The sequence below is a fragment of the Tinamus guttatus genome, unplaced genomic scaffold, assembly GCF_059628265.1.
Source record: "Tinamus guttatus ecotype Peru unplaced genomic scaffold, ASM5962826v1 Tinamus_guttatus_pri_ptg000036l, whole genome shotgun sequence".
Classification (NCBI taxonomy): domain Eukaryota; kingdom Metazoa; phylum Chordata; class Aves; order Tinamiformes; family Tinamidae; genus Tinamus; species Tinamus guttatus.
The window spans coordinates 211,428-231,068 of NW_028288570.1; the positions used below are offsets into that span (position 1 = coordinate 211,428).

At 35.6% G+C, this 19,641-nt stretch overlaps 1 protein-coding gene across 1 annotated transcript in view; it reads left to right on the plus strand.

Moving 5' to 3' along the window:
- The window catches only part of ASCC3 (activating signal cointegrator 1 complex subunit 3), a 240,803-nt gene that overhangs the window by 12,522 nt on the left and 208,640 nt on the right, over window positions 1–19,641 (plus strand). The window contains exons 3-4 of the mRNA XM_088534698.1: window positions 429–579; window positions 4,253–4,836. Coding sequence (XP_088390824.1) covers window positions 429–579; window positions 4,253–4,836 — 735 coding nt within the window. The remainder of the gene's footprint in view (window positions 1–428; window positions 580–4,252; window positions 4,837–19,641) is intronic.

Here is a 19,641-nt window from a genome sequence, read left to right on the forward strand (position 1 = left end):
GCGCCAAATTTTCTGCCTTCAGATATTCAGACTTTGGGCTCTTGTTGACTGATGGTTTAGAATAAATTTAATGGTAATGAGTTTAGGTACACTTTTCATGAAAATAATGCATTAACATAGTATATGCCTTGTGGGAACCTGTAATTTCAAGTTTCACTGGAATCCTAGAAGTTGTAAACATCTCTTGTAGTTGCAAGAAATTTGCTTTATGGAGAATTCTCCTTTTGAAGAATAGAATAGTTTGTGTGTTCCTACTCATCTTACCCTCAAGTAAGAGGGTAAAAAATGTAATGGAGAAATGACTTGCGTTTGTTACTACACTGGAATTGAATGAAATATGGGAAAGGGATGGATTTTTGTTTCCAGTTTTTAAAGGAACCACTTAACATCTTGAAATAAAAATACATTCAACTATTTTCCATTTTCAGACTAAAAGATTAAAACTACAAGAACAGTTGCTGACATCTGATCTTACATGGAAAAAGATAGTAAAGTTTGTTGATGACAATTTGGACAAGAAGAAACACCAAACTGTTAATGGTGATTTAAAAACTATACTACAAGCTGCAAAACAAATAGGTATGTTTAATTATCCAGTAGTCTAACATTAGACTACTTATTTCAATTTCTGTCTGCTTGTATGCTTGTATAAAATTTCATTTCTACCTTGACTCCAGTCTTGCCCTGAAGTATCTTTGAAATCCCAGTTAATTGATATGTATACATACAATTTAGATTGGGTCCTCTGTCTTGTATTAAAATTCGAATTTTTTTACATTATTTTTGCTTCTGATAGAATTTTTATGTAGTTTCTGTTTGTGATCAACCTTCAGTGAGAGGAGACCACAGTTTATTTTGGAACATATTGCTTGGAGAAAAGAACAGCATTGGTATTATTTGCTTTAATTCCACAGAATTTATATTGTGAAAAATTGGATTGCTGGACAGGTAGATAGAAATTTAAAATACGTTTTCTGCTTGAAGGATTGTTTTGTGTTGAGGAGAGAAACTAATAATAAAAAAAGATGTACAGCTGCCCACCTTCCAGGTACCTTTCATAGGATGCAGCATGCTCGGGAAGGTTGCTGCAGTGTCCTCCAAAAATCTCGGAATCTGGCATCAGGTCATGTTGAATGCTAGGGGCACTTGGGAGTGTTTGTGCTCTGAAACAAAAATGGATTTTGTTTCTCAGTTGTTTGCAACAGCTATAGGGTTGGATGCCTAAAGTTAGAATGGAGAAGGTGCTTCATTAATAAATGGTGAAAGAAATAATTGTTACATAATCTACAGCAACTGTAGTTTTGTTTTATTTTTTAATTTTGAGATTACCCACACATCTTCAGCAGTTGTTGTTAGGAGCTGTCTTCGTTGTGCTGCAGTGATGAAGGCAGTTAGAGAGTGACGGGCAGGAGAGCGTGTCCTCCCTGCTGCTGCGCCTGGCGCGTTCTCTTGCCATCCCGCACAGACACCCGGCGCGCCGGCCGCAGCCCTCGTGGCTGTGGGAGCTGACTCTGATGCACGTGGTAGCGCCTGAAGAACAAGTCTGGTTTATTGTCCTGCTCCCAGCTGTGGGGATCACATGCAGGGTTACGCCCTGATTAGCCCCCACTTTCACCCTTTTTTCACCCATACTTTATTTTCCCTTCTCTCACTTCTTAACCCTTCTTTTTGCTACCTTTAGTCCCTCCCAAATAAAAACAACCTTTTTATAACAGCTTTTTATGCACTTCCAGATTTCCTACATATGTGTACACCATATTATCATCCTAACTAGCTGAGGGACTACCCGTTTTTTGATGACAGCCAGAAAGAGGACAAATTCCAATGATAAAAATGCTTTTCTTAAAAGTTGTTACAAGTATACATGCAATCTCCTCATCTCTGTTGTTGGAATATTGTTCATTAGTAATAGGCTAAATATTTTGTTGAATCTTCATATTGTTTTCCCTTCAGGTCAGTCAAACAGCTGCATGTAGTAAATTTCTTTTATTTGTCAGTAGCTTGGTAGCTGGTTTCGAAACTTGTCCTCATTTTAGATATTGTGGTATTTTTGTGTAAGTAAAGTGACTCAAAACTCGGTGTGCATTTTTGAAGGAGTAGCTCAAGTAGGAAGCATTGCAGTGTATACCTTGCTTGTAAATTGGAAACTTGCCAGGGAGAGGAAAGATGATTTTTAGTAGGGACTGGTACAACTACCAGCTAGGCACAGCAACCTAGATCAGTCAGAGCTACAGAGCACTGTTATTATTTCCCTTAATCTGAATGTGTACATTCAACAACAGACAACTTGGGCTAAGTGAGGTAGGGAGGGGAGATGTGTATAGTTCTTTAAACATGTAATATTTATAATCATAAGATATACTATAATGAAATGTTGGCTAGGCTATGGCTGACAAATGCATAATGAGTGTGAAGTTTACAGGTAAAATGATGTAAAGTGTACGAAGTAGGACTAAATATCTAGCAGAGAAGAAAATGATTATAAGCAAAGTAAGTAAATGCTGTTAAGCTAAAAGAACTACCTTTTTTCTCTTTTTTTTTTTTTTTATTGGCAAATCACCCGTGTTCAAAGAAAACTGACTTTTATATTCCTAACATACAAATGTATATCATTATTTAAGAGTGAGGATCAAACAGCCAAATTGTGTCTCTGAGTTTTCAGATTTGTTTTTTGTTGAGATTTCTACGCAGTTAATGGCCAGAGGGAGGCTGAATCACCACTTTCCATTGAGACGTATTTATGTGCATCTAGTACGTTTGTGTACTTATTTTTATATAGCTTATTCTCCAAGGTAATTAGAAAAGATAATTAACTGTGCACCTAATTATAATGTAAATATCACCTACAATTCCCTCCGTAAGGAAGTTCAAGAGAAGTAATGAATTTTTAGACACCCTTGTTTTACATGTTACATTTTTCACTTTCTCGGTCTTGTTTCATCTTCTCGTGGAGCTTTTTCCTGTTACGTTGCTGGGGAATAAACCCTTGCTTTGCTAGGGTTGCTCAGATCTCAACTGTATAGTACTAACTAATAATCTTCCCAGTGATTTCAGTAAGATGTGCCTTTTTTATCTGCTCGTTTGCTTGTTTTTTAATGTCAGAAAGGTGAGGCACAATAGACCAAATCCATAGGATCATGACTGCATAGACAGCAGAAGGCAGTTTTGAGTACTGGAAGAGAATAACCATTTTCCCTATTCTGAAAGGTGCAATTTTGGTGGGGTTTTAAAAATAGATATTGTTCCTTCTAATAATATTGAACTTTAATAGATCTTTTGAGTTAGCCATATTTGGGATAAATCACCAATATTGTCACTTGAATCGTACTTTGTTGGAGCTCTGCCAGTCAATCCTAATCTAACTGTAGAATTGACCAGATCAAGAGGTGTGGACGCTAATGGTTTGTTGATGTTGACATTAAGCTTTAAGAATTTAGAAATTTTAGAATTTTAGAAGTTAGGAAATCTTGTAAGAAAAGCTAATTCTACTTTAAAAAGTTGGGATAACCTACCAGACTTCTTGGATCATACTTTTTTTATTTAGAAAAATGTTCTCTTAAAAACCTGTATAATGTATTTTATTTATTAGTTTATTTTCACTTGATGACATTAGTGACATTTTGATGCTTTATATGGAGTATTTACTTATGTTTTCCTCATGGACCTTGGAGAACATTGATGCAAAAAGGATGTCACATTTTTCTCAAGCATATTTTTTGATTTTTTTTTTTCACAATATGATTTAAAATAGTCTGCCTATAGCTGTAAACTTATACACTGAATTTTAATTTCTTTGGGAAAAAATTCTAATTAATCAGCATTCTATAACACTAGAAACAGGAATGCAGTGTTTTCCGGCGGCTTGTTCTATGTTTAGTCTATCGTGAATAGGTGGTGACTAAACATTGATACAAAGTGGAAAACAAAGTGGATTATTATTTCTTACTTCTACAGAGCTTATAAATATAGTATCATGAATTGCAGACCCCAGGCAAGTTTTCTTCCCCTTGAAAAATAAGAGAACATTAGTAATCCTTAATATGAATTTCTATTAAGTAGAGGGATAATGAAGACAGATGGTTACGTATTCTACCTGCACCCTACTTGCAACCACTGCTGTTTGTTATGGTCCTTGTTTCAGTTCTCTGTTTTTTAGATAAGTGGCACAAAATTGAATACAGTTATGGTATAGGCAGTGGAGGAGAATGTTTGATGTGTACGTAGTTATGTTTGGTTTTGTTTTTGTTAACAGTTGGAGCTGAAAATGGACAAGAAGCAATTGAAAGTGGAGCTGTTTTTCTCTTTAAGACATTTCATGGGAAAGAGTGTGTTGGTCACGAGGAGACAAAGGCCATCAAGCAGATGTTTGGGCCCTTTCCATCGTCATCTGCTACTGCAGCTTGTAATGCCACATGTCGAATTGCTTCTCACTTCACTGAAGAACAGCTTACTGCCCTCATACAGATGGCTGAAGAGCAAAATGGTGATAACAGAGTGTTCTTTGGTAAAAATATAGTGTTTTCATTTGACATGCATGGTTTGGATCACTCTGAGGAGCTGCCTGTAAATGGTGAGACTGATACACAGAAAATAATCAGCTTAGATTACAAGAAATTTTTGAATAACCAACTGGATCACTTGCAGAATTGCTACGGTGAGAAATCTGATCGCAAGTCTTCGGAAAAAGTAGATGATTCTTTTTTGTGGTGTGAAGTTGGAAAGTATCTGAATGAGTCTCAGGGGAGTACCCCTGGCGGGCCAACGACAGAAGATCTCTGCTGTACTTTGTACGAGATGCTCGCTTCTCCCAGAAGTGGTGATGAACTCCAGAACGAGGTACGCTAGCATATTAATCATACTGTCTTTATTTAAGTGGTGCACCACTCTTAATTTATTTCATATTGGATTGTGCCAGTAGATATCATGTAAGTCTTATCTATGTTTTGTTTTTGTCTTAAGAAAACTTATGTGGCAGCATTTTAATCCACCAATCAAAAGAAAATTATATTCATTTCTCCTTTCCCCCCATAACGTACAGGATATTATATTTTTTGGTCATTTGTCTAGTGTGTTCATATTTATCAAATAATAAAAAAAAAAGCTATCAAATATAACTGTATCAAAGTTTTTGAGCTTGTGAGACTATTATTAAAGTGAAAATAAAGCAGCAGTAGCCAAAGTTTAATTTATTGATATTGGGCAGATTTTGACTCTAGTCCAAGAGCATTCCTCTTGATGAATAGGAAAGGAAGTAAAAGGAAGGCTGGAGGACTGGGCAAGTAGTGCTATTTCAAAACCTTGTCATTCCATTAGCTTTTAGTTTTTGGTAAGGAAATGAGGCAGCGTTCGCAGGAGAAGAGCCGTGAACGCTTAAGGAGGAGGAACAGTTGCTATGGTGGTGGAGCTGGAAAGATAAAGCTAGTTACAGAAAAGGGAGATACGTGGTTGAATTCAGCAGTGACTCCTCTTAGGTTGTGTGCAGGAGAAGTGGATTAATTAAGCTGGGGGAAGAAAAAACCAATTTTTAAATGGATTAGGGAACAAATCCCATTACTTCTCCCATTTCTTTTCCTATGCATTTCTTGGTTATGTTTCTCAGTTACATTTCCTTTTACCAATTTGCCTCATTTTTCCCTCTTTAAAAACAAAAACAAAAAAACATTTTTCAGACTCAGCATTTTTTCAGAAAGATTTAAAATAAAGAGATGGGCAAGACAGGCAACCCTGTGAAGTTGCCGGAAATTGATCGTTAAGGATGCAGCTTTTCTTCTTCTTACCTAAAGGTGATACGGAAACCGAATTCTCTGTTTTTTGGTTTAGGTGACTATGTATTGAGTATCTGCTGTACGGTGATAACCCTGATTGTTGAAGTTGTTCTTTTCTTTAGTGGTTAGAAGAGACCTACTGGCCAATTGTTTCCCATGACCTTGCTTCAGGGCATATCTCAGGGTTTCTTCTGAGGTATTTTCCGTATCTGATTTTTTTTCATACAAGTTTTCTTTCTATTCGAGAACCTCAACTTGAACATAATGGGAGACTGACCTAATTTGTACTGTATTAAAATATCTTTGAGATTTTTTTGAAAGTTTCATGGACCTGTGCAAGCAGAAAATGTGCTATATCCCATGGAACATAGAAAAACAAAACAAAAACCCTTCATTTGCCCTAGGATTTTGAAACCTGTTAGCTGGAGAGAAGATTTCCAAAATGTTTTTTCTTTCCTGGATTGAAGGATGCTTTTTAACATAGTCACAGGGAATGTGGAAATACTTCTGTGCTTTTGCGTAGTGCTTAGTTAAGTTTAATTTGTACAATATTAAGGAAAATGCTTGAAATACTCCTCTTGAAGTAGAAGAAATAAAGATATTTTTATTTGGTAACATGATGATCATAATGGATCATTAAACAAACTGGGAGAAAGTGCAAGCCAGCAGTTTTTGTACAAATGATCAGCAAAGCAAAGCCTTCCTTTTGTGTTTGAAACAAAGACTTTCTGTTAAATTATCCTTCTTTGCGGCTTTTCAGGAGTTTTAGTTTGATTATATGGAAAAAGTACACACTCTGCTGGAGAGAAAAAGTAGTATTTCCCTTGCTTGGCGCAACCTGCATCTTTTTGGATTTTAACATTTTTTAGTAATAAAAAAGATTATTTTTTTCTCCCCATTCTGCTCATTATTTTCCTCCATGCCTCTCTGAAGCCATAAAGATCATTCTTTGCTATTGAGTGCAAGTGCCGCGTGGTTGACATGCTGCTTTCTGCATCAATCGCATTAATTTCAGTGCTCAATGAACAATACATATGGGGTAAGGGGGAGCGTAAGACCAGTTTAAAGCTAATCACCTTTTGTTAAAAACTACCTAAAACTTGTGTTGTGTGATCACTAAGAGTAGTCATGAACAGATTTTTTTTTTTTTTTCCTGGCTTTGGATTTTTGCCTTTGTTTAGGGATTTTTCATTATAGCAATTTTGCTGGTGGCATCACTGTGAGCAGATGGTGTTCTTTAACCTAAAGATAACCCATTTGTGGAACTAGGTCATTGACTTGCAATCTGAAATGGTATGACAAGTATGTATTTGATCATGCATATTGAAAATCTTCCATTAATTGGATAGATGCTTATTTGCTGAAGTCTCTGTGCCCTATGAAATTATTTGTCCTCTAAAAACCATGAAGAGTCATTCATATGAAACAATTCTTTGTAAAGAAAATCCAGACCTTTAAAATATGCAAATGCACTTTAAAAGTGGTACGCATTCAGTTACCTTCGCTATTTTTCCATTTAGAAAGAAACTATTATGTTTATTAATGAAAAAGAAAAAGAATGTAAAGACTATGCTCATGGTAAGGATATTGGGGAATGGACTTCTTGAAAAGAATTTCATTTTATCTTTAAACAAAATTTATAATCTTTGCTTACCAAAGCACCGTATGAATATGACCTTTTGTAGTTCGGTGCAGAGGTGACTTCTTGTGTTTTATATGTTTGTACAGGCACATAAAATGTTTATTTTTAAAACTATGTAATCAATCCTAATTTTCTTTTAATTAAATATCATTTTTTTCCCCACCGCTGCGTAGCCTACAGTTAGTGATCAGCTGGGTAAAGGAAAGATATTCTCCTTTGTTTTCTCTTCTTAAGAATATTCCACATTTCCCTTGGGATGATTTAGTTATTTCTCTGTGACACCTTCTTCTTGAATCTCAATTAGAGGAAAATTGATTCTTACACTTTGAGTGAGATAGGCGTTAATGCATATTTTGTAGCTATATGGGACATTTGTTTTTCAAAACAAGTCTAGTAAAAGGTGTGGGACAAAAAGTCTAGTGAAATGACATGAGAGATAAACAAGGGCGTGCTTTTTATCACATAGCAGATTTTGATGGTGAATATGAAATGAAAATGATGTTGTAACAGGCCCATTATTTAGAAACAGGAAGACAATGCCATTGACAAACAGTAGAATTCGGTGTTGATAACCATTGCTGCTTATTTAACTTTGTCAATTTTTTTTCAAATAAAGACTAGTACACTGTACATTCCTCAATTCTTGTACTCAGTGTCTACTGCATGACACTTTCCAAATAAAGACTTGAGGAATCTGAGAGCATCTTAGCAACTTTGATATCAGCTTCTCTCAGGGTAATCAGGTAGTAGCTTGAGCTGTTGGAGCCCCTTTGGCTTGATGGTGCAATTCTCAGAGAGGGGATTTTTATCTCCATTGATTAAGGCATACACTACCTCTTTATGATAATAAAACAGGGAGATTTTCCTACAGAGATAAAATAATTAGAGAAAAAGACTTGGTGGAATTAGATTTGTGTTAAGATCTAGCTACTACTGCATAAATTATGAAATGTATTCATATTTCAACCTCAGGAAAGAACCTCGCACAAATAAAATTAAGATACAATAATGTCACTTAGTGTATTGTGTTGGATTAGACAGTATTTCTGGGACAATATAATGTTAAATGCTCTGTACCTTTGTATAGTTAAACATATGATATACTTGTTTTCTAAGAAGTATGACACTTACTATTTAGGCTTTTTCTATGTTTATAGTCTCAACTGTCTTGAGGCCCATGAAAAGTTAACATACATAGGTATTTCAACTCTGGCTTCCAGGGCTCCCATCAATTAAACATATGCTCAGCTGTCTTGCAAACAGTCATAGTGGGGAACAAACCTGTTCCTTTCTGTTGTATTTCTTGGAAAAATTCATCGTTAATAATTCCTCAAAAAAGTATGATTCAGAAGTGCATGATCATACCTGTGGTTTCTTTCTCCCTGTCATAAACATTTGGGAACATGTAGGTGACAGTGAGAGACCAAAGGGTTGCAATATGGAGTTTCCAGATGCTGAAGCCTTCCTGAAGGCAGCACCTGGAGTCAGAAAAATACAGATTGCAGACTAGAGGCTTAATATGATCAAAAGAAAGAAGTCAAGAGTTGACTGTGTATATATTCATGAACAGAGCTATTTGTTAATATGCACAATTATTAGAGACAGTGTTTGTAGCTTTACGATTAAAAGTCAATGCTTTCATGCTTATTTCGGAATGGAAATTAGTGGATAGTTTAGCTGTTTTAGGAAGAATGATCTTTTTTTTCAGTGTGATATTTGTGCTTCTCTGTACTCTTAGATGTAGCAGTGGTCTTTTAGATGTTTTCCCAGTGCTCTTCCACGTAGAGCTTTGTCATTTCTGAGAATACTGCCTGTGACTTTTTATCTACTTCTGCCACTCTTTTTAGTACCTCTACATTGATTCTGTTGCTGTACCCATCACAAATGTCTGCCAATGTGCTCTCTTGGTCCAGCCTGTAAAGGCTCTTGGGTTCAGGAGCAAGGGGAATTTAACTAATTTGTCCATTCAGTTGAGTGTCAGGAAGCTCCTCTGTGTCTGTCAGTTGCCTTCCTGAAAAAGAAGTGGCAGAAAAGTGAAGGAAAACAACTTCTGCTTAAACTTTCATAGCATTTAGAAGCAACTTTTTCTCTGTCATTGGTACAGTATCTTAAACTAAGGAAGATTAATTTTAAAGAATGTAAAATACTTTGTCCTAACTTCTCCTGTCCAGACTGTCCTAAATTCTTGTTGTGTAGATGGTTAGAACCAATCCACATTCTAGTTCAATTTCTAGCATTATTTGGGGCTGTTTTTATGGTTGTTTATTCCTGGGCTACACCTGTCCTTATATTTAAATTAATTTTAAAAAGGATCATTGAGGAAGTGCATTCATAACTTTTATTCTAAATGAGGTTACCTTTCATTGCTGCCTTGCATTTTATTTTCTCTTCAGGCAGTTTCTTGCTAACTTAATAATTCTTCTATTTTCATTTTCTAAAGATTCCAGTATAGAAAACTTGGCTTCATCTAAAGACTGCAGATATGAGACACCTGTCAGTCATTCATTTTCTAGATAAATAAAGTGTTAGACCAACTGATGTATAGCCCATGCTATATTTATGACATCCTTCATTTCCCTGCAAGTCTTTTTTTTTCCTCAATATCTCCTTTTAACTTTTCTTCTATCATAGCAATATTATTTTTCAGGCACAGTGTAATTAGATTTATAGATGTGTGCTCCCTGACCTACAATTTCAAGTGTCAGCTTTTGAAGATTTATGAGAGATTGTTGTGCATGGAAGCTGCAAGGACAGTGAGTGCTCTGAATTTTCTCCTAGCTTCAATGTGATCCTTATCTTTCTTATGTTTTTATTAGCCCTCTTATCTATATATTCAAGATCAAATGCTATTTTTTTAACCATAGGCATATTGTTAATTTTATTTTAAAAATAATTAAAGAGACAGGAGTTATCCACTGATTTGAGTGAGAAAATTGAAAGTAATGCACAGCACTGGATGATAGGCTATTTTTTCCCCGTTACCATCTCCTGGGATGCCTTTACTATCTATTTAGTCAAAATGATGGTGTTACTTTTTTAAATTATGATCACGAAATAAAGTGTGTCAGACTTTCATTAGTATCGCCCCTTTATTGTGGAGAAGACTTACCGTCAGCTAAAGTTCTCTACATTTATTGCTAATGCTGTTTTATATAGATAGATATATTCAGTTCATTATGCTTATAAAATGGGGAGGAAGGCAAGAGCACAGAGCAAAAGCCATGGAAACTATTTGTAGTTTTTAAATTAGGAAATTCCAACATTTAGTTTGACATTAAAAGGACACAGAAAATTCCATTTAAACATAAGAGCAAACTTCTTCCTGTGAGAGTCGGTGGAACTCTGGAGCAGGTTGCCCGGAGCAGTGGTGGAGCCTCCGTCCTTGGAGATGCTCAAGGCCGGCGGGACACAGCCCTGAGCGACCTGCCCTCGCTGACCTGATCTCAGCAGAGGGGTCGGAGCAGAGGCTATCAGGGTCCCTTCCAACCTCTCTGCTTAGAATTGGAGGAAAAAAAAAAGTCATTAGAGAAAAGTCTTTTGTTACCTCCACTCTCAACTCTGTTTTAAATTGAATTTACCTTTTTATCTGATGGATTTCTTTCATTGAAATCACTAAATTTAACTGTATACTGTTCCTTAGACTAATACGTTACTTCTTAAGTTCAAAAACTTGTTATTTTTAAAGTGTTCTACTGACAAGATGTTGTTAGTGGAATCTAATAATAAATAAGTGGAGTGGGCCTTTTAAATTGAGTACCTGCATTTTAACCTTATGTATAACTTAATTAATGAATTACAGAATACAGGAAATAAATAGTCCTTGTGTTGCAAGTAATCTTAATTAAGTTGTAAAGTGACCTTGATTTCAGATGTGTTGAATTGGTTTCCTAAATTAAGTATCTATAAATAAAGGGCATTTGTTATTCAGAGAAATCATTCATTTAGTTTCCTGCAGTAAACAGGGATTTGTAATGGCCATTTTTCTCCTGAGACAAAATACAGTCTGGGTGTACATGATCAAATTTCTAAAACCATTTGAAAGCTTAACATTACTTATATGAACATTTTTTTTTTCATGTATAAGTTAAGACAAATGCAAGGAACTTCTTTTTGACACTTTACACTATGACATTACATTGAAATGCGATTTCACCGGAGACAGTCAATTTTAGAGCTTGTAGTGCAAACCAGCTATGAAAGGAATTATTAATTTCTACAGACTATGCACACTTGTTACATCAGGTGGATGAATGGAAGTGCAAAATCAATGCAGCACAAAGTTACATTACTTCAGAGAAAAAGACTAAGCAATGTGTATAGATTTTTTTTTTTTTTTTTTGAGCATGCATTTTCCTGCTAATGATCAGGTGTGCTTTTCCTGTCAGTAGCACGCTCTGCAAGCACTGTTCTCTGCACTGACTTGTTTCTTGACCACACTGAAACAATATTTGCTTTCACAAGTAATGAGAATTTTAGTGTTGCATTTTACAAATAAAAGTTGTGTGTTAGCTATTAGCATTCAAAACTGAAGACCTGAGAAACACTTAACTCTCTTATTTCTAACCTAAATTTTCAGGTCTGTGCAACAGTGATCCTTGGCCAGTCTGCATGTTTAATTGATATTAAGGAACTCTAATGTCTTCAGAGTTCGTATTAGTATTTCTGACTGTGATGAATGTTGTAGGATTATTATTATTATTTTTTTTTTTTCAGATACTCACATGCTAATTTTAAGACCATACTTTCCATACATCCTGTGTATGTCCCAAGGGAGATGCTTTAGAGAAACAGCATTAGCAGTGCACAGAGCAATCAGCTCTCTCCTGGTGTTGGACTAATACATTCGGTTGGCTCAGGACATGTTAAGCTTGTCTTCATATGCCATGTGGACATAACCTGACCTCACAAGATGATCAAAAATGTAATTACTAAATTGATTACAAAAATGTAATGTGCTGGTATGAATATGTATGTGTTTCTTGTTTCTATACATTTTTCACTTTAAAAATCATTTTTTTAGGCATTAGGCATGAAGTGTCAGCGTTGTAGAATACTTAATATTGGCCTCTGCAAATGCTTATCTCTTTAAGACATGAACCGATGAATGTTCTGCTGTTGGAAACTGCCTTTTACTTGTCACGAGCCAGGCTGCTCTTGTGCACCTCCCTGTTCCCAGAAGGGTCTCTGCTACCTGTGAAAGCCAGAGCTTGGCTCCTCTGTGTAAGCCACTGACCTCCTCTTCATGTTTAGGACTCTCAGGTGCACATTTGCCCCTTGTCTGAAGCAGAACCAGAAGTGCTCTGAGCAGGCTCTGGACAAGCTGCCTTTTTACTTCTGTGCTTTTCATCGAGCCTCCATTAGCTGGGGAAAGTTAAGTTACATTCAGCTTCAAAATGAGCTTTAGTAGGATATATGGTCAATAAAAATAGTTTCAAGCAATTTGTAAAAAAATATAGTAAGCTCTTTTTTTTTTTTTAGTATGAAATACAGCATAAAGCATGGGGGTCTAATCAAACAATACACCATAACTGTTGATGAATGAGAAATTAAATTTACTGCAAACTGTAGTCAGAGGTGAAGGGGTTGACTTTATTGTCCGAAGTGGAAGAAAGGGAAAAAGTGAATGTATTTTGAAAATCAGTTTAGAATTTAAAATGATTGAATGCTGATAGTTCAGGAATATGTATCATAAAATCTTAGAACCATTTACATCAATTTTCCTTGGTTTCAGAAGGTTTTTATTTTTGCTTTTTTACTACTTCTGTTATTCTGTACCATATATCCATGTATAAAGAGATCTGATTTTTACATTATTTATATATATATAAAATCTGGTTTCTGAACTGTGTGTCTGTGTTTAGATCTGATATTTCACAGGCACAGCCAAAAAAAAAAAAGACGCTATTACAAAATAGGATTGTGCTAGCATATATTTCTACTTGCTATGGGAAATTTTTGTCATTTAAAACAAGGATTTAGTATTGCTTTTATTTTTTAATGAGACTTTCCTACACTCAAATTGGATATCTGGCATTGAAGTCTCACTGATTAGCCATTCTTTACAGGTTTTATCCAATTTAGTACAACCAGTGTTACAGTGGTAACAGAATAGTCTTAAGCAACTGATCTAACCAGATATAGTAATAAATTCACAAAGCATAAACTAAAATTAAATGTTACTGGTATTTACACAGGGAAGTCATATCACAGCTTCATTCCTTTTTTAAGGTAGAAATTTAAGATAGATTATTCTGTGATTATTTTGCTAATTTAATAACTTTCACTAAACAGCGTGTTCTAGAAAGAGGATTTATGTACCTGAACTAACTTTTCAAGTTGCTGTGTTTGTTAATTTAGTTATTAATTCCTGAGACTGAAAGTTGTTTCACAACATTTTTAAACATGCATTAATAGAGGAAAAATGCAGATGCAGAAAACAAAATGTATGCAGTTGGATATGTATATTAAAATTAAGCCCCTACTAAAAGATTTTGTCGTAACTGAAAATAATTTAAAGATATCAATATCTTTATGTTTATTACCCATCATAATGAACAGCATATGGAGCTCACAGCTCACTCTAATGAGAATCATTCTAAGCATTGCCAGATATTTTCAATGTTCCAGCCAGTTGATCTTAGGTGGAGAATGTGTAAATTCAGACTGTCTTGAAACAGAAAGCAGTCTGAGTAGATGACTTCACCAATGAGAGATATATATATACACATATATATATGTATATTTAGCAGGTGATTAAAAAATTTGGAAAGGGAGCCACAAGAGGTGCACCTTAGCGAAGTCAGAATGTGAAATGAAATATGGAAAACTGAGTAGATGAAATATGAAAAGAAATATTTGCCAGTCTGGCTTGATGCAAAGTAGCAGTAGCACAAACATATTTAGTGTGGGAGTAAAGCATCAACTGAGTATGGCTTGCAGAAAAAGGCATGCAAAGAGAGGGAGGGGATAGCAATAGACTGGCAGCATAATACAAATAAATATTGGCTCTTCCTATTAGTGAGAAAAAACCTCACGAGGAGCCTTGGTCAGTTTTCCAATTTGGCGAGCTGTTAATTTTCACAGTTAACAGTAATGCATCAGCCCTGAGCTCTTGCACATTCCTTGTGAGACATTTTTCAAATCCCAAACTGGAAAGTTTGATTATATTCCCCTGCTTATATAATAACTAGTTTAATGTTTGAAAGTCATCCTGTTAATGTAATACCTTTTATAAATAGTGTACAGAATCTTCAAGGTACTTTGAGGTACTTAATTGTTACTTTTGCAAATGGAAGTTCAGTTGCGTGTGAGGGCTTTAAGCAGGCCCCAAGAATCATGAGTAGATGTTACTTCAGTGTATCTTTCAATGCAGGTTTTTATGCTGCGTATAATTAGAGAGGTTCTCAGCACTCGTTACTAGTGGGAATTAACATGTGTTATATTGGTGTGTTGCTGTATCTGTGACCTACTTTTTACTCTCAGCTTTAACATTTTAAGGTCTTTGGACCATTCACTTTCTGAGAATCTGCATTTTTTGTCATCCAACCTTTTATCTGATACTGTCTTTTGCTATATTGAACAAAGCGTGAAGTGATGGTTAAAAGGTGACTGAGAAATCGCATAGGACCCTTGAAAAGTTATATAGGGTTTATTTATGATTTTATTATGGTTACATTTTTTGTTTTTGGTGCCCTATTCAAACTGCCTTACCAGTAAGTGTCGCTAATCTTACTACAGATCTTGAAATTAGGTATACTTTTAGGCATATTGCATAGGATCCTTGTTTAAGTGTATAGTATCCTTGTTTAAATGCTTACAAGTGATTGTGAATCCCAAGCTTCAGCACTGTTGGTTAGGAAACATGGAAGCGTAGTATCCATAATTTTTCTAAGACCCTTGTTTTACTATGAGGGATATAGTAAAGAACAGGAATTGATCATAGTCTGAAAAAAAATGGATTCGTTCAGAATCCTCCTGTTTTCTCTTCTGTCGTTATTTACTTATGTGCTCCTGGAAGTTGTTTAGAATCCTTATCTCCACATCTCTTGGTGTATTCGGTACGACTCCTCTTTCATCTCTGCAGAATTTATCAAACTTTTGCCAGGGGACTTTAATAGGGGCATGCTGAATTTCCATTGTCGCTGTATTAATTCTATATAACTGTTTAGTAAACAGTCAAAATACTAGATTTGTCTCTCAAAACTGTCACACAAAAGTTTATTCTAGCAAATTGTTTGCATATTAGAAAACAAAATTTAGGAGGTGTTTTTTGTTATTTCTGAGTTAAAATCAATTAACAAATATATAGTGTGAGACTGAGAGAAGTTTCAAAAAGCCCTTGTGTAAAATCCATTTTGATTTAAAGACAGCTATTTTAAATATTTATCATATTTATCATATTGTAGGGCAGGAACATCTGCCCTACGAGGAGAGGCTGAGGGAGCTGGGCCTGTTCAGCCTGGAGAAGAGAAGGCTGAGAGGGGACATAAGCAGTGTCTATAAGTACCTCAAGGGAGGGAGTGAGGAGGATGGTGCTGGTCTCTTTTCACTGGTGGCCACCGACTGAACTAGAGGAAATGGCCAGAAACTGAAGCATCGAAAGTTCCACAGGAACTTGAGGAAAAATTTTTTGACAGTGAGGGTGACAGAGCCCTGGAACAGGCTGCCCAGAGAGGTTGTGGAGTCTCCTTCTCTGGAGATCTTCAAAACCCGCTTGGACGCAGTCCTGTGCCACGTGCTCCAGGTGACCCTGCGTGTGCAGGGGGGTTGGACTAGATGACCTCTAGAGGTCCCTTCCAACCTTAAGCATTCTATGATTCTATGATCATATCATGTATATAAAGTTTTAGCCATGTGAAAAATTTAGATACCATATTAAATTGACATAACTTGATCAGTATTTTCTACAATATATCTTTAAAATGTAACATTAGTTTTAATTTTGTGTATGCGTGTAACCTTGTATCACAGATATTTCATGTCAAAGCAGCTTGTCTCATAAAATATATATGGTTTTAAGCTTCAAAGTGGATCTTCCTTCTCTTTCGTAAAAGGATATTCTATCCCTAACAAATTAGCATATCACAAAGCTTATTCCCCCATTACTTGGTTCATAAAAAGCAAATATCCATTATGGAAAGTACAGGCATATGTGAATCACCCCTGTGGTATTTTATCTTTGTCATCATCAAAGCTTCTCGCTTAGTATGACTCTGGCTTTTCAAACTCATATTCTTTTCTTTGTAATTTTATTAAAATTGCTAAGAAATTTATATTCAGACTATACAAAGCTTGGTTCTTATTGTTCTTGACCATAAAGCTTACCTTTTCACATTTTACATGGGGAAAATAATCTAGTTGTTTTTGATAGTTTTCTCTCTCTTCTCTTAGTTTGGGCCTTTTTTTTTTTTTTTTTTTTTTATTGAAGTCAGTAGTATACAGCTCGGTTGATGTTCAGGGACAGTAGAAACCCCAAGGATGATAAGAAACTTTGGGTTTTTGTGAAGAGAGAACCATGCTGTCTCGCTTCATAAGCAGCCAAATTAAATGGAGCTTGAGTTGCTTTTTGGGAACAGAACATTTTTTTAAATTTATTTTTTAAAAAAGGAGAACCACACTGAGAGCCAAGAGTTGCACCTTCTGGTGCCATGAGGTGGTTGCTCTCCTTCTCAGTAGCTTTTCCTCTTTCCTGTCATCTTCTTCAATTTCATTCTGAACAAGAGAGCTTTTTAGTATCTTTGAGGTGGGATGAGGCTTGATCTTTTCATGATAACTTTTGAATCAGCTTAAAAATATCATTAAACTTAATGAGAGTTTTTTTTTCTAGAGTGAGCCAGACTATAGTTGGTGGAATTTTTGACATTTTATTTTCTTTAATCCTGAAAAGGTCTTTTCAAGTCCAATCGGAGACATAAGGAACTACAAGACATAGAGGAAATGCAGTGAGATGGCATCTGAAAGATTAAAGCTTGTTCATTATCTAGATACAGAATCAAACTCCTAAAAATGATTTTGTGGAAGAGGAGATGAAAAAAAAAGAAAAGAGCAAATTGCAGCTGCTAGAGCCATGGAATTCACAAATTCAGGTTTTCTGTCATTTTGTAATCCCTAGTTCAAATTATAGTATTTCTAGTGCATTGTGAGTATTGTAGCTTTTTCTGCTGAAGAACAGCTTGTTTGGGAGTCTTTACTAGAACATTTACTTGAGTGCTCCAATGTCGTTGAGCTGCAGCTTTTCCAAAAATAAGCGCAGATGCAAAAGGAAGAGTCATTTGGATTTCTCTCCTTTATCTGGCTGCAAAATATCTCTGAAAATTTTTATCCCTTTGTCAAATGTGGAAATTACTGAAGAGGCTTAAAACTGGTTTGGCCATGGCTCTCTGACGACAGGCAGTGAAATTTCATGTGTGTTTCCCTAGAAAACCGGGCTAAAAAATAATCTTTCCTTGCCTGAAGCCCTAGGTAAGACTAGTTTTGTCATGCTCGTAAATAAATAGAGGAGCCTGTATTTATGAAAAAAAAAAAAACAACCACCAACAACAACAACAAAAAAAAGCACTGCCTTGTTTTCTTCTTACCTACTTGAGCACATAGGAATTCAGGGTCTCGCAGTGAATGACCTGTAGTTGTTCTCATGAACGGTGTTTATTTGAGGAAGCTTTTGCTCTGCCTGACAAGCTTTTGTGGAGAATCTTAAAATTTTGATTAGCAATCCTAATTAGGATAAAACTTTTATTATTAGAGTCTCGTGTTTCCTATTCATCGCCCACCGATGTTAAGCAATACCAACTGAATGCTTGGCTTATGGGAGTGTTGAACGTCGCCACTACAGAAGTGTCAGACTACAGATGAGCAGTTCTGGGCTCAAATATATTGTTCTCAGATTGTCGGGTTGTGGAATTGGTTTTGAGAAACAATTCTTGGTTTTTCGTTTATGAAATCTGAACTTTTTTTGGGGGGGGAGTTATGGTTGTTTTTGTTTCATTTTCAGAAAATAACTCAGCCTAATATAAACATTTTATAAATATTTTAAATCTTAACACTAAAACCATTTTAGATATTTTGTTCTGATACAGAAATCTCCTCTACAGATTGATGTATTCTGCCGGTTAAGGTCAAAATTTCTTGCTCTTCTTTCTAATTTGCTATTTGTTTTCTGTACAGAATGAAATAGACTTCTGCTGTGTCATAATGAAGTTATGCTGCCTGATATTTCGTATTTCCTTTGTAAGAATCTGGATTTGTATTATTGCAGTAGTGATGCAGTCATCTGTGTAGTATCTTTAGAATTACTGAATGATTATTTATAAATTATCCTGTATTGAACTTAGGAAGTGCACCTGCTTCCTCTGAGTAGAAAAGTGGCAAATGCAGTCATGAGGTAATTTTGGCATATTTTTCAAGATTCATAAACAGCTTATGTCAGAATACTTCTGGGATTTAATACTAGTTTAAGGAATCACATAACAGCAAGTATTTCTAACCTTAAATAAGTCTTCAGGGCTTCAAAGGCATGGCAGAGGTCTGCTGCTTGCACTGGTGTTGACATATTTCTAACTGCCGTAATCTGCAGGTTAAATTTGCTGGATGGAGCCTTGTAGGTGTATGTGGTATATTCTGAAAATCAGTGCATCTGTGTAAGCTTCTAAACAATCACCAACTCACTAAATTGATAAAATATTGATGATGATACCTCTTTTGAGTCCTATTATAAGGAAAAATGTTTTTTGTTCCAATTCCCAGCCTACCCCATAATATATGATTTTCGCGGTGGTTTAATTTTAGGTTGAATTTTGATTTTGAAGAAATCTAATACTCCTAGCACATGGCACCTATAGACTTTATTTTGTAAGCAATTAGCTGTGATGTTTTAATACTGTTCCCATTGTTATTTTTCATACTCTGGTTCTTACTTTTGTACTTGTGTGTACCTAAATTACATTGTTTTTGCTCAATTCAGAAATACAGATATAGATGTCCTGAAGGGAGACAGGATGAAAAGGGATGGCTGGCTGTATCTTTATTTGTGCATTAAATTTGCACTCTTGAACTAAAAATCTGTCCACTTTTCAAGACGAGGCCTCTAACGTTTCCTGTTGCACTGCAAATGCACCAGTGAGAAAAGTCACCAGAAGCTGAATGCTGAGTAAGAATTTGTCATGAACACGTCGTGTCTCAAAGATTGTATGAAATCTTTTTCATCAGCATCCTCACCCAACTTTGTTCCATCTTTGA